Below are 15914 nucleotides of genomic sequence, written 5' to 3' on the forward strand. Positions count from 1 at the left end.
TTCTCTACGCCCTCGTGTCTCCTAACAATTCTTGCTTCATCATTGTCAAGCAATTCGCAGGTCTTCCCACCATTCATCCTACCCATAAGAGTAAAAATCTACAACTCTTTTCTACCTCAAAACTCCAGGCTAAATGTGCTACTGTACTCAGCCTGGAAAAGGAATGGAGCTTTTAACGTTCGATTAAAAAGTTTCAAATACAATGCTGTAGCCCCCTACCTGGACCCACCACTCGAGAACTACAATACCCAGAATGCACGGTTTCCCTTCCGCCTTCTACCGCGGCAGTGCCTAACTTGATCTTATTTGCACAAGAAACAGTCACATGACACGTTTCCTGTCAAGATGGCGGATAATCTCCCTTCGGAGTTTGATGTGATCGTAATAGGGACGGGTATGTGTGGCTCTGGTACTACCTGGACAAAGTGTAGGAAGTCTGTCCCATTCCTACCTTCTCTGTCAGGGGCGAGGGTCGGCGAGAAATGTTGGGGTCGAGTGTGGGACGGAGGACGGAAAGGAAGTGAGGTAGTCTGGAGTCAGCGCGGGACTTGGGCGCTCCAGGGAGGGGCTTGGACCCGCGGTGCTTAGCGCTATTTGAGTAGGGGTCGATCTGGTTGATGCCGATTGCTGAGGTTGGTTGCTGCGGGTGATTGCTGTAATTTCCTTAGAGGGAGGAGGGTTTGCAGTGTCATGAGAACGGAGGGTGGGAATTTTATCAATGGAGACACCTTTGGCATGACATTATGATTTCCTCGTTGATTTCAAAGTGATATTCCCCATCATTTTGTCTCGCCATTTCATAGGAATTTTTCATATATTTATATAATCCTAGGGTTCGGTGCATCTCGGATACAGTTTGTTACTCAGTTGTTACCCATTCACGTTTAAATGTACTAAGGCGAGGAAGTGGATTCTTTTTTGTTGTGTTGAGAAGCCTAGGGTGTTGTAATTTGTTGAGGTAGCCATTATTCCTGCTTTATAGTGCTGAAAGAAATCATTTTGATTTCTTCTACCCACCTATCTACCCACAGCTAAATGAGCTGAAAACAAGGTCTGTGAGTCCAGTTCTGGTGTGTGATCATATCTTTCTCTTGTTTGCCCATCGTTGATTCTTTATGTTTTGGGTGGTGCCAGAACTCCCTCTGCAATTTCTAGTTGACATATTACACGTACAACACATGGCAGAAGACGTTTGGAAAAAGTTGTTATTTTGTTTTTCTTAACAGTGTAAAGGGTGAACTTTAGATGGGATGAAATAGTTTGTTGGGTGGGGTTTTGTCCTGTCTACAGAATGTGGTAGGCTGGAGAACCTCTGGTGAATGAGACCCTGTCCATTGTGTTAATAAATTCAGCTCATTGTCTTCTCAAACAGTAGTAGCAGCCATGTTTCCAGGTCGGGAGTAAAAATAACTACCTATTTTCGAGTGATTATTTGCTAATCCGTGTGCTAAGCGCTTTACAGGTCGTATGTAATCCTCACCACTTTGTTAGAGTAGGTATTCTCTATACTTTACAGAGGAGGAAAAAGGGCTTAAAAAGGTTGCAGTTTGCTCAAGATCACACTTCTGGTAAATTTCCAAAAGTCCATTGTATACTAAAAGGAGAATCAGTAGTTCTGACACTCAGAATTAAACCATATTAATAGAAATAAGTGGGAAAACTTGGTTGTAGACCTTGCTTGGCCATTAACCAGCTGTGTGAATTTCTAGGGTTAGGAACTTAATCTCTCAGAGCCTCAGTTTCCTTGGTTTTGACTATAAGCAGGATAAACTAAATAACCTTTCCAGTGTTGTCTAACAAAAAATTCTCTTATTCTAGTTCTACATGGGTGATTGTTCTCAAAACAGCAAGGACATGTTTATTCTCAACCTGAGAATTGCATGGCTACAAATAACCTTGCTGTAGCTGCTATGAACAGATCTTGGATGACAGCTGGAAGGAGTCAGTAGACTCTATTTATTCTCTCCAGTCTATCCTAAAACTTAGAACAATATCCATTTTAGAATAGTTGTTATACCATACTTGGGTCCTCTGTTACTCCCTTTTTTTGTTGTACTTTGGAACTTAGGGTGTTTTAAAAATTACTTTGTATCATTAAAATATTGTTTCTTGATTCAAATTTTAGTTGGTAAGTGGCAATTCTTATTATTAAGTGCTGTTAATTCTTTTTTTGTTGTTGTTAATTCTTATATAAGAAATATTTTACTTTCTAGTTCAGTTTGTAATATGAACTATATCTATCTTCTTGGAGTCTGTTATGATAGAGGTAGGAAGATTCTGTGAGTGATCCAGAAAATTGCATCAGGAAGCATTTGGTGTATTTGGAAAAAGATTCATTTTAGACTTATTTACATGAGAGTAATGTTACTTCTCAAAGTATGGGAAGAACTTGTTTGAGTTAGAGGTTTTCATATCACTTAGTGAACACTGTTTAACTTTTCAAGCACACTGTTTAAATTTATGATGTGAAGCTTTTTCTTTAGATAAAAGTCATTCCCAAATAAATGAATTCAATAATTATAATCATTATTTTATGAGTGATTTTTAATGTGTTTGGAATATTTTTCTTCTGAAATAGTATGCTGAAAGTGGCCTTTAAGATGTGTTTGCCTTACTAAGTGTACTAGCTTGAGTCAATCATAGAAAAATCAGTGTTTCAAAGATTCAGTTTTGATAACAAAAGCAGAATTAATCATGCATGTATCAGAAACATGGAGAAATGGGCTATGAGATGCAGTTTTTCTTTTAGCAGATTTAGTTTTAGTTAAAATGTCATAAAGAAACAGTTGCTTTATCAAGTAAAATAACCTGTGGATAACATTTTAAATCCTTTTGGCCTTGATTAACTTGTTTTTCTTTTCATTCTTCATATATAACACTTTCATTAAGGTCATGTTTTGAAGAGATTATGGGAAAATAAAGATTTGTATGTATTTTCTTAGTTAAGCCCATTTCCTCCTGATTACAAAATACAGAAAATAATCTCTCAAACACCTGAAAACCAAGGAATAAGATAAAGTACTAAAACCATGCAAAATATAGAAGAAACTGAAATAAGGAAGGAGGGCCAAATGGAGCCTCAAGGGAGAGGACAGAAATGGAATAGTGACTCCAGTATAAAATTTAAAAAAATTTAAAAGTAAAAAATATCATGACAATTATCTTAAAATATGGATGTAGAGATAAGTGTCTAGAAAGTGGCCTTCAGTTTGGGTGCACGGTTGTCGTTTTTAAGGTATTTGCTGTTTATAAAGACATTTGAATAATAACTTTGTAGGTTACAGAGAAGTATCATTGGTCACAGGTTAAAAATCATCCTAGTCACATAATAACATAATAACACCTCACTGGAGGTGACTTATCTGGCATCTTGTATAATCTGTAACCTGCAGCAGAGCCATCAACTCGACATAAGGGCAGATGGGATGGAAGTTACAAGCATCATGGGATATTATTGGCATCCTTCTTACATAGGGGAATCCCTCATTCTCTCACTTAGAGCATAGTCATTTTAGAAAATTCTAGCATGCTCAGAGCATATTAAGTGTTAGTCACTCAGTCGTGTCCATCTCTGTGACCCCTTGAACTGTAGCCCACCAGGCTCCTCTGTCCATGGGATTTTCCAGGCAAGAATATAGGAGTGGGTTGGCATTTCTTCCTCCAGAGAAGACAGGAAATATTAACAACTTCTGCAAAAACTGTGTTTGGAGGGTGTCATTAGACCTATGTGACAGTTTATATTGTAATGTGAAAGAGGAGAGACAAACACACCTAAAATGCAAACCTACATCTGGCAACACAATGACCTGGGACCATTTGGCATAGTGACAGACTACACATTTTTTAGAATATTCAGCCCAGAATTACTGAGAACCTAGTCCCTGCCCTTGTGACGTTTAATGTGTTACCTATTCTGAGGAACTATTTGGGGTTCCTGACAGTCACATGCTCAGAGCTGTTCTAAGCCAATGTGGGCTTTTCATTGCATCCTTCTTGCTTTCGAAGACCACATAGAGATTCATTCAGCATCCCTTTCCTTTCTAAAGTACATCACACAAATTATATTTTGGAGTTCTTCCCCTAAATGGACTGTGGAGTAGAATAGCTTAAAACATTTTTCCCGCAGAGGATAACACATGGATCCTTTTCATTTAAGAATTTTATTGCTAAAGATTATGGGGAAAGAAATGAGATAAGAAAAATAACAAACATGGGGGAAATTACAGGGATATTGCTCATAAATCCTGACTGCCTTGCTATATCATGCTCAGCATAGTCCAGAATCAGTCATTGTGGCAGCCTGGCATAAAGGGAATCACTTAACCTTCCTTCTAGGTGACTTTGGGCAAGTTCCATAACATCTTGGAACATCAATTTGTTGATCTGTAAAGGGAGAGACTTGAATTAGGTGACCTCTAAGATAGGCATTTTCCAACTCTAAAATTTACCATTGTGTATGCATAATTATGACACTGGGTCCTTGAGGAAAGACTAAATTTTATATAGTCCTCATTTGAAGTCAGTGGCACCCCATTCCAATACTCTTGCCTGGAAAATCCCATGGACAGAGGAGCCTGGTAGGCTGCAGTCCATGGGGTCGCTAAGAGTTGGACACGACTGAGCGAGTTCACTTTCACTTTTCACTTTCATGCATTGGAGAAGGAAATGGCAATCCGCTCCAGTGTTCTTGCCTTGAGAATCTCAGGGACGGGGGCGCCTGGTGGGCTGCCGTCTATGGGGTCGCACAGAGTTGGCCACAACTGAAGTGACTTAGCAGCAGCAGCAGCATTTGAAGTCAAGTCAGTGTAGTCCTTTCCTGGGATGCCTGTATGTGGTTCTAACATCAGAGGCTGTCCATGCTTTTTTTTGCCTGTATTTCCAAAAATCCATGAACCTGTGGTCTAGAGCAGAGGTTTTTTTTTTTTTTTTTTCTTTTTTAATTTGCAAGATGCCACCTATTTGTGGGTCATGGAATCAATTCCAGCACTTAATAAAACAGAGGTAGAATAGAATATGTATTAGAATATATTATATATAGTAAGGATGAGTATAGTTTTATGGAACATATTTCATGTGTGTATCACTGAAGCACACCCACATACATATATTCGTATATATTTAAGGGGAGTGGCTAAGGGCAAAAAGTTTTAAAGTTTAGAGAATATTGATTAACTGAATAACATAGTAGGAATGAAAGTAGTATTTCAAAAGTCCTTTTGTTTTATAAATGCTATGCCATCCATATGTTCTATTTACTTTGACATGTATGTATCTAATTTGAGAGCATCGTGTAGTGCAGCAGTCCCTGATCTTTTTGGCATCAGGGACTGATTTTGTGGAAAACATTTTTTACATGGATGGGGGGCAGGATGGTTTGGGGATGATACAAGTGCATTACATTTATTGTGCACTTTATTTCAATTATTATTACATCAGCTCCACATCAGATCATCAGGCATTAGATCTCAGAGGTGGGATAACCTGGTTTAGTGATTGACAGTGTGGCTCTGAAATTGGACAGACTGTGTTTGAATCAGATATGACTGTTGTGCCACCTTACACATGTTCTTTAATGTCTAAGTTTCTTAGTTCTAAAAGAGAGTAAACCTCAGAGAGCTGTGTTGAGGATTCAGCGGAATAATTATTTAAAATGCTTAGTAGGTGTTCAGAAAACGTAGATGAAATTTATAGCCCATAATGTCATATTGAGGGGCTTTTATCACCACTGCTGTCAAGGAGTGAAGGCTTCCTAGGAAAGGCTCATGGTTTCCATGGAGAGCAGTAGAAAGATTCAGGTGTCTGAGTCATTGTCCTCCTCTTCTCACTGGCTGTTTGGTGGGAAAGACCTTTGTGTGTCTATTACCACTATTTCTATCAGACTTCTTAACTGATGGTTTTCTTTCATTTTCTTTTACTCTGTTTTGTTCACCAGCTTGCATTATTTGTTATTTGTTTTGCCTGACAGTTTTGAACAGGTTTATCTTGTTTGAGGCGTAGTATGAAACTCTTGTCAGTGTAAAATGCTGAAGGAACTAAAGAAAGCATACAGATTTTGCTGTTTGAAAAATGCTTTGCAATTCTTCAGCCATTTATTGATGAAGAAGTATGTCTTTTCTGTTGTCAATACCTAGAAAAGTAAAGGGAACTATATAACTGTGGAGAAGATTCTTTGGGAGAGGCTTACCCTTCCCTGTAAATCATAAGTTTGAACCAATCCCTCAGAGCTGCATCTGTAACCAGAGTTCTCTCTGCAGCATCATTTTCATCTCCCATGCCTCATGTCATTTCCTCGTTTTCTCCAGTGTTCTCATGATGTTTTGGGTAGCTCAGACTACAGCAATTAAAGTCAAATACGGCTGCTCACCATCACATTCTCATGTTTAACATAAAATCTTAGTGCACAGAAACAATTTTAATTCCATATAATTGACGTGTTACTCACGCTATTCAGTTTCAGTGCAATCTTCTAACTGAAAAGTTAGCCTTTGTAACTATGTAAATGGTTTAAAATGGTCTGTGTAAATGGTTTAAAAACTAGAACAGCTTAAAAATCACTAACACTTCTCAGTTTATATTCATATGTATATTAAAAACTATATGTATATGTACACATATATTATGCATAAATGCTAGAGAGATTGGAAACATTTGGGGGATATTTAGTTGTGACAAAATAGGGATACTTTTGAAAGATTGATTTATTATCATTTTTACTTTTCTGATAATCTTATTAAAAGGCAGTGTAAAAGATGAGAATTTATCAGAGATATTGACTTCTCCAAGTATGATTATGAGAGCTATTGTGTTATTCATAATGAGACTATTTAAAAACTAGTTTGAAAATAGACAAGTGAAGAGACCAGGGGCAGCTTTGCCTGTGTGGTGCTTCACATGAGTGTTTGATCTTATATTGGATTTTTACCAAGAGTTTAAGTGAATAATGTCATACCGTTTGACTGATTTCATTTATATCACATTTATGAAAGTACCAGTATCTGCTTTTTCTCCTGAGTAGTGTTCATACATATCTTTTTTGTCCAACCCAGTGTTCATGTTGAGTTACAGTGGCTTTTGGTTAATGGCAATTTTAGTCATTTTGTATTGCTTTGAACTATTTTGGGTCATGTATCTGTGATCTGAATTTGCATATTTGTTAAACTGCTTTTCGATATATGCATTTAAAATGATGGTGATGGAAAAGCTTGCACAAAATAAAGTGTCGGGATATAACATTTTACATACAGATATCAGGCATATTAGGAAGATGCTGAATTGTGTTCTAATCCTTAGTTTTCTATGTTACTTTGGCATGAGTGATCTAAGCTAAATAGATGACAGAGAATTAAATTTAGTATATACAACAGACTGTTAAACAAATGTATGAAATTATTTCAAGCATTTGTTATATGCAGAGTGCTGTATTGAGCCCGTAAAGTGCATTATCTCATCTGATTCTCACAGTAACCTTGTCTGTTGCTAGATGCTTATTGTTATCTCCATTTTACAAATGTGGAACCTAAGACTTAGTTAAGTTTGACTGAGGTTCCTCTGGCTAGGTGTTGTTAGATTGAACTGGTTGTATTTTTCCATGTGAAAAAATACCTTATATTGTGAAGGTTAGATTATTGTGTTATAGTTTAGTGGCTGGCAATTGCCTCATTTTGGGGAGTTACTATTGTTGACATTAAAGTCCTAATGCCAGAGAAGCCTTGTGATGTTAACTCATTATTATTGACAGCATCATGACGTCTGTTGTCATCTTGCAAACCTTTTGATGAAGGTGAACCAAATGACCTGGTTGTGTTTATCCCTTAAAATTGAAAAAACAGAATCGGCCACTGAAGTAATGGCAAGAAATGGGGTCAGAGAATACAGTCATATTTTCACTTGAAAATCTGTTTCCCTAGGAATTACTCACTGATTACAAGATAGATAATTTCCCATAGAAATAAAATCATTGTTAGAAATGCCCTATTTGTGTGTGTGCAAGGGTTTGCCATTTTGTCATTTAAAATTTTTTTTTTAGCTTTAGGCACTTGTAAATTAAGTTTTCAAGATCAAGCATGGGGCTCATTGTTCTGTTCTTGAAGTTTTTTTTTTTTTTTTTTTGGTTGGTTGGTTCTTTTGGTTCCTATAATTGTCAACAGTTGTCAGCACTTACAATAGATTCATCCTATTAATAATTGACAGAGTGGATGTGATAATATCTTTTCCCTCCAAGGGCCCTGTCATTAACAAATAATAATAATAACTAACACTTTTATGTCTATATTTCCAGACCTTTTCTCACTTTGTGTGTATAGATGTGTGTATGCTATTCTATTTTTCAGTTCACAGCACTATGAATATCATTTCATAATAACCAAATCTTCATCCTGTGTCTTTTAAAAAAATAACTTCTTATTTGGAGATAATTTTAGATTCACATGCAGTTGTAAGAAATAGTATAGAAAGATCATGTATATAGTTCATCCAGCGTTCCCCAGTGATAAGTTAACATCTTGCATAAATACGTGTAATATAACCAGGTAATTGACCTTATGCAATGACCTTATTCAGATGTTACCAGTCTTACATAAACTTGTGTGTATATTCAATTCTGTGTAATTTTATCACATGTGTAGATAGTTGTCAAATCCAGATACAAAACAGTTTCATCATAGTCTCTCATGATATCTTTTTATAGCCACGAACACTTCCCTCCTTCCTACATCTCTAAATCCTGGCAACCCTTTATCTGTTCTTCATTTCTATGATTATGTCACTTCCAAAAGCTTATTAAATGTCATTTTTAGTAGATGGTTAGTAAATACACTAGTATTTCTATAGATGTCCTGTCATTTAAATTATCAACTTTTTTTGGACATTTAAAGTTTTCAGTTTTTCACTTTCATGAAGTGATACTATGATGAACATGCTGTACCTTAACCTTTTGTATGTATTTAGTTATTTCCTTAGGATAAATACCTAGAACTGTAAATGTTAAATTTAATTTTAGAGGGTGGTTATGTAAAGGTTTTGATTTGTATTGGTGAATTACCTTAAGGAAAGTTTGCTAATCTAGTATCACTAGCAGAGTATGAGAATGCTTACTTTCCCAGTCTTTCAATATTTTCTATGAATGTCAACATCATAGCCAGAAAATATTTCCTTGTCTGAATTTACATTTTCAGATTATAAGTGAGATTATTTAATAGGTATATTGGTCAATTATGTTTCTTTTATTCATTGCTTTTACCCATGTTCCTATTGTGCGATTTTTTTTCTTTTCAATATATAATAATTCTTTATATATTAAAAACTTTAATTCTTTGTTATGTATTTTATAAATTTGCCTTCTATTTTCATGGCAGTTTTTCATGTGTGAAACTTTATAATTTTTATGTATCTATCAATTTTTTTTTCTTTTATGGTTCCTGCCTTTGGAGGTATGCATGGAAAGCCTTCCTCTCAAAGATTAAGTAAATACTGATGCTGTTTCTTTTTAATATTTTATATCTTACATTTAAATTTTAATATACCTGAGATTTACTTTATTCTAGAATATGAGGGTTTTTCCTCCTAAGTCATTAACTTGTTATTCTAACACCATTGATCTAATTTTGCTCCACTAATTGAAATACTGCCTTTATTTTTTCATTATAGGAACAATTTTTGAACTTTCTACCAGTAATCTGAGTGTCTCTTTGAGTATAGTTGGAACTGTTAAGTGGGAATAGATGGGTCATCTGATCTGTAGAGAAATGATAACTTTTCCTTTTTGAAATCTCAAGAAACAAAAGGAAATGTTAGAATATATAAAAAATTATAGCATCTACTCTGAAAAATAGCAAACTAAAAGAAAAAGGAAAACAGAGTAGGAATATTTGTAATTCATAACAAAGGACTATACCTTCAAATTTGTATGAAAAACGTCAAGATCTCTACAGGTAAAATGGGCAGAGAATGTAAACAGACAAGAGGAGTTACAGATAGTTGACAAGCTGTGGGGAAAATATTTTTCCTAATCAGTATTCAAGTGCAAAATAACCTAATAATTAAAGACATTAAAAACACACAAAAACACAAAAAGTTTTTACAAATTTAATATTTTAAAAACATTAACATCAACTAATTGTTGATAAAGTTGTATTCAGTTGAAATGCTGATGGTATTGTAAATTGGGACAACACTTTGGCAAAGTAATATAACGATTTGTCCTAAGAATTGTACATATGTTTATTCTATTAGACTCAGTAACTCCAGATCTGAGAATTTATTGTGAGAAAATCACTAATAGAGGTAAAAAGCTACAAGGGTGACAGCATCTATTTTAAAGCTGCTTATCATGGTAAAATTTGTAAAAAATATAATGTTGTATATTGGAGAGCCCCAATGTCTCAAAGGAGTCTGGTGGGTGGATGGAGTAGGCAGTTTTACAATATTGCTCAGGATATTTTTTATTACAAGATATCATACATACAAATGAAATATATGTGTGTGTGTGTGTATATTATTTCTTTCTTTCAATGAACAACAGCAAAGTGAGTGACATGTATGTATGACCCAGGTGAAGAAAAAGAACATTACCAGAACCTTGGGAGCTCCCTGTATGTATATGTATCACTGTCCATCTTCCCTTCCTTTCTCATGCCATAACCATTATGATAAACTGCTTTAATTGTTCTCTTGTTTTTTTTGAAGTGTTTTTTATTACATGTGTATATCCCCAAACCATATGTTGTTAGTTTTTTCTGTTTTTGACACTTGTCAAAAATTCTGTGTATTCTTTCCATGACATGCTTTCCTTGATAAATATTATGCTTGTGAGATTCATCTGTACAGATGCATTTAGTGTTAACTCCCCCTTCCCTACCCACAGCTATTAGTATTATGTAGTATTCTAGGATTGCAAATCTTCAACTTAAGTAGGTCATGCATATTCACCAAAATAATTGTATTTATTTGCCCTTTGGTTTTCAGCTTTTCAAGCCCCTGTCTCCCTTAGGAAATATATAATGTCGTAAACACACTCACACATTCAGGACACAATAAGATCATTAAGTACCTGTTTTTCTGCAACTTTTGCAGTACATACATAATTCTCCCCTTTCTTTTCATTCCAATAGTTTTATCTTATCTAGCACACAGACTGTATTTATTTTGTAAGGTATTTTGTAAGGTATAGTTCGGGCTGAGGCAGAAAAGGAGGAGAGATGGCCTTGACGGAAGTAGGTTACCTATATTCAGGCAAGGAGGGTGACAGTCGGCCTAATGACCAGGCTGAGCGCAAGAGGGATCAGGGAGGCTTCATATTTAAAGGGAGGTTTGTGGAAGCGATAAGGGAAACGTTAATCAGGCGGGATGTTTTGGGTATTCTTTAGTTGAGATGGCATTTGTAGTTGGGCAGGGGGTGATAAGTCTCTGACAGATGTAGGGGGTGGAAGGTTTCTGGACAGGGGGTGATAAGTCCCAGATAGATACAACTGGCCCGGAGCATCAAGGCAGGACCTAAAGTTCGGTTTTGTTTTCTCCAAAGTTAGATGATTCAGCAAGGGCCTTTGAGACTGTTGTTTTCTTTTCTAGGCCCAAAGACTCCTTCAACTTTCCACATTCTCCCACCCCAAAATACCCTTTACAGCTGGTATGTACAAACTTGTGTCCAATTCATTATTATGCAGTGCTTCTGTTTGATGTGTCCTGTAAATCTGTTTTATTCTGGCTTAGTTTTTTTTTTTTTTAAAGTGATGACTGAGATGTCAAAGAGAGACTAGGCCTGTGATCCTTCTCTTTTAGATTTGGCTGCTTTCTTGCTCATAGGATCATTTACCTTGTTCCTCTAGACTCTGTCCTATAAACCGAAATATATATCTAAAGGCTTGATGGATTCAAGGTTAACATTTTTGGCTAGAACATCTTTGGTGATATAGATATCATGTTGAATCATACCAGAAGACATGAAATATCTGGTTGATCCACTGTGAGTGTTGCTAAGATTGACCCAGGATTAGGATGATGACAATATGATGCCTCCATTGTATGGATGTATTTTTCCCTTGTGTATTGAAAATAATTTGTATGTTGCTTCTGGCACTATGCAAAAAACATTGTTTGATACCAGCTATTCACAGCATTGTTTTAAAATTGATTGGTAGTCCTTATCTGAATAAGTATTTTCATTAGGACTTGCAAAATGATGTTTTTGTTTAGGTCTTTGATTCCTTCTACATTTGATAGCTACCACTGAATGCCAATTTCTTAATTTACAAAAAGGAACATACCTTTATAGCATTATTATGCTGTGTTAAGTCGCTTCAGTCGCGACTGACTCTTTGCGAACCCAGATGCCATAGCTCACCAGGCTCCTCTGTCCATGGGATTCTCCAGGCAAGAATATTGGAGTGGGTTGTCATGACCTTCTCCAGGGGATCTTCCCGACCCAGGGATTAAACCTGCCATTTTATTGTCTCCTGCATTTTCAGGTTGGTTCTTTACCACTAGCGCCACCTGGGAAGCCCTTTATAGCATTATTGGTATCTACCAATAAGTACCTATTTCCAAGATTCAAGTCATTTGGGAAACTGAATTAATTGTAAGATTACTTAATGGGGATGAACGAAGAGATTTAGATGTTCTGAAGCAAGATAGTACTTAAGAGCACAGACTCTGGGGCCAGACTAGATAGGTTCCAATATTAACTTTGCCATTTACTGGGTATGTGACTTTGGGTCAAGTACTTAAGCCCTGTTGTCTGTTTTCCCATCCTTTACTGCCTAATGTATACCTGTGGACAAAGAATAGTAAGTAAAGGAGAAATGAAAAAAAATTGTTAGGGGTTGGGTTATGGGTGAGTAAAATATTTTCCTTAGCATTGTGTCATATTTGCAGTGTAAGAGAGAAATGAAAAAGAAAAGTCATGCTGATTTTTAGATGTTTTTAATGTGCATTTTCAAGTGCAAGATCATTGACAAATGACTCACCAACCTTTTATATTGATTTTGGTTTATCCCTCTTGTTACAGTGTTTAAGAAATTCTTAATGCAATAAAATTGTGATTTTCATTAAATAAAATGTTATCCTTTGTTTTATTTTAGTAAACTCAGTGTAATCACTGTTCAGCTTTTTAATAAATAGTATAAAATATTATCCTCAATGTTTTCTCAATGAAATGTAGCCAATTTTCTCTTAAATACATAATAAGACTACGTTTAAAACTTAATTTGAAGTGTTTTACCTCAAGGAATGATATATAGTAACAAATTCATAGGCTCTTTCAAAATTTAGTTCATAAGGATCATAAGGTTTTTCTCTCTACTTTTTAAAAAATGGATTTCATGAAAGGATTCATATAAGGAAGAAAGGTTATTTGTTGCATGATTTTGTAACATTCTTGAAATAAGCACAATCTCTCTTATCATCTATTATAGTCTCATAGCTTTATAAGTAATACACTAAAGGTCATTTTTCTTCTGTGACACCTAAGTAAAATATGTTCTGAACAAGAGACTTTATTTTCCTTATCACAAGTTACATATTGCTATTAAATTTGAAGAGAGCTCAGCTGGGATATCCTTTGCTGTGAAAGATGATTTTAGTCATTTAAGTTGATAAAACAGAAATACTAGCATTAAGAAAATCAAGTGAAAATTAATTGTAGTTGAATCTGCTTGTTTTATTTCCTGGTATGAAATAGGTCTTTGTCAAATATTTACATTACTTAGTAAAACTTTCATTAAGAGATTTGAGTTGATACAGTTTTCTCAGTTTAAAGAACAAAATACTAAATGTGTGTTTTCCAAGGGATTGTTTTATTTCATAGACACAGCCTTTCATTATCTCACTAAATTTGGTATTAAATTTTATTTTTTAAACGTTTTATTATGGCCAGTTTCAAACATAAAAAAAATAGAATAATAAAACTCCTCATGTACCAGTTTCCCAGTTTTGACTTTTATCAATTTATGGCTTATCTCTTTCATTTGGTACCATCCACCTTCTCATTTCAGCCTCCAATCCTGGATTATTTTAATGAAAATCCTATGTGTCATATTATTCCATCTGTAAATATTTCAATATGTATCTAAAGGATAAGGGCTCCCCTTTTAAAATATACCTACAGTACCTTTGGACTGGGCTTCCCAGGTGGCTTAGTGGCAAAGAATTCACCTGCCAGTGCAAGAGACGCAAATTCAATCCCTGGGTTGGGAAGATCACATGGAGAAGGAAATGGTAGCCCACTCCAGTATTCTTGCCTGGAAAATTCCATGGAGATAGGAGCCTGGTGGGCTACAGTCTGTGGGGTCGCAAAGAGTTGGACATGACTGAGCACTCACTCACTCCCAATAGTTACTCCTCCATGCAGGAATTTATCTAGAAGGACAGTTTTTCATTTTCCTCAGTTCATAGGGCCCAACTCCATCCCCACTTTCTCACCTCTCTAGCATTCCCAGGGGATCCTTTGCACTCATCCACAGCTTGGAGTCTGTAATGTATCCTCCCACTTGCTGCTGTTGTTCTCAGAATGACCTCTCAAGCTTCCAGTGAGTACCTGATAGCAGTTTTGGGGTTTTCTGGCCATCAATGCTGTCACAGATTTCTTTGTCTTCCGGTCATTTTCCTTGTACAGTTTCTGATACCATGTGGATCTTGCAGCTATTGGAAGTTCCTAATGACTCACTTGTATTTTGGAGTTCATCACAATATTTTGTCACCTATCTTTGTTGTAGATCTTGTCCCTGGGTGTTTGGTTTTGGTATCCTGGTTGCACTATTTTTATGGGGGCCTTAGGGGGAGATTCAGAAACTTTGCTCCTAATGCCATCTTCCCTGAATCTTGTTTTTAAGTTCAAGCCATTTGCATAAGAACAGAGGCCAGGTTGTTGATCTGTCACTAATATTCACTTTTGAGAACTTGCAACAAACCTTACAGGTCACTTACTTCCAGTTCTTCATTTTATCTATAAGGATATTTATAAGGAAGCTGAATTCCAGAGAGGCTAAGTGACTTTTCAGCTATTTACTATAAGCCTGAAAGCAAGAATCCAGTTTTCCTAATATTGAAACTTATCTCACACACTAGCAAAGTAATGTGAAAATTCTCCAGGCTAGGCTTCAATAGTAGGTGAACCGAGAACTTCCAGATGTTCAAGCTGGATTTAGAAAAGGCAGAGGAACCAGAGATCAAATTGTCAGCATCTGTTGGATAATCGAAAAAGCAAGAGAATTCCAGAAAAACATCTACTTCATTGTCTATGCTAAAGCCTTTGACTGTGTGCATCATAACAAACTGTGGAAAATTCTTCAAGAGATGGGAATACCAGACCACCTGACCTGCCTCCTGAGAAGTCTGTATGCAGGTCAAGAAGCAACAGTTAGAACTGTACATGAAACAATGGACTGGTTCAAAATTGGGAAAAGAGTACTGCAAGGCTGTATATTGTCACCTTCGTTATTTAACTTATATGCAGAGTACATCTTGCAAAATGCCAGACTGCATGAAGCACAAGCTGGAATCAATATTGCTGGGAGATATATCAATAACCTGAGATACACAGATGAAACCACCCTGATGAGAGAAAGCAAAGAGGAACTAAAGAGCTGTTAATGAAAGTGAAAGAGGAGGGTGAAAAAGTTGGCTTAAAATTCAACATTCAAAGACTAAGATTATGGCATCCGGTCCCATCACCTCATGGCAAGTAGATGGGGAAACAATGGAAACAGTGACAGACTTTATTTTCTTGGGGCCTAAAATCACTGCAGGTGGTGACTGCAGCCATGAAATTAAAAGACGCTCCTCAGAAGAAAAGCTATGACCAACCTAGACAGCATTATTAAGAAGCAGAGAGAATACTTTGCCTGCAAAGCTCCGTAGAGTCAAAGCTATGGTTTTTTCAGTAGTCATGTATGGATGTGAGAGTTGGACCATAAAGAAAGCTG

General features: G+C 36.1%; 1 protein-coding gene across 1 annotated transcript in view; it reads left to right on the forward strand.

Annotated features, from left to right (window-relative positions):
- The first annotated feature begins 319 nt into the window (after window positions 1–319).
- Window positions 320–15914, forward strand: part of CHM (CHM Rab escort protein) — a 236319-nt gene continuing 220724 nt past the window's right edge. Inside the window, exon 1 of the mRNA XM_081563843.1 lies at window positions 320–394. Within this exon, the coding sequence (XP_081419969.1) occupies window positions 346–394 (49 nt within the window). The 5' untranslated portion in view covers window positions 320–345. The remainder of the gene's footprint in view (window positions 395–15914) is intronic.

This window comes from Giraffa tippelskirchi, chromosome X (assembly GCF_054371585.1).
Source record: "Giraffa tippelskirchi isolate mGirTip1 chromosome X, T2T-mGirTip1v1.2.pri, whole genome shotgun sequence".
In the NCBI taxonomy this organism is placed as follows: domain Eukaryota; kingdom Metazoa; phylum Chordata; class Mammalia; order Artiodactyla; family Giraffidae; genus Giraffa; species Giraffa tippelskirchi.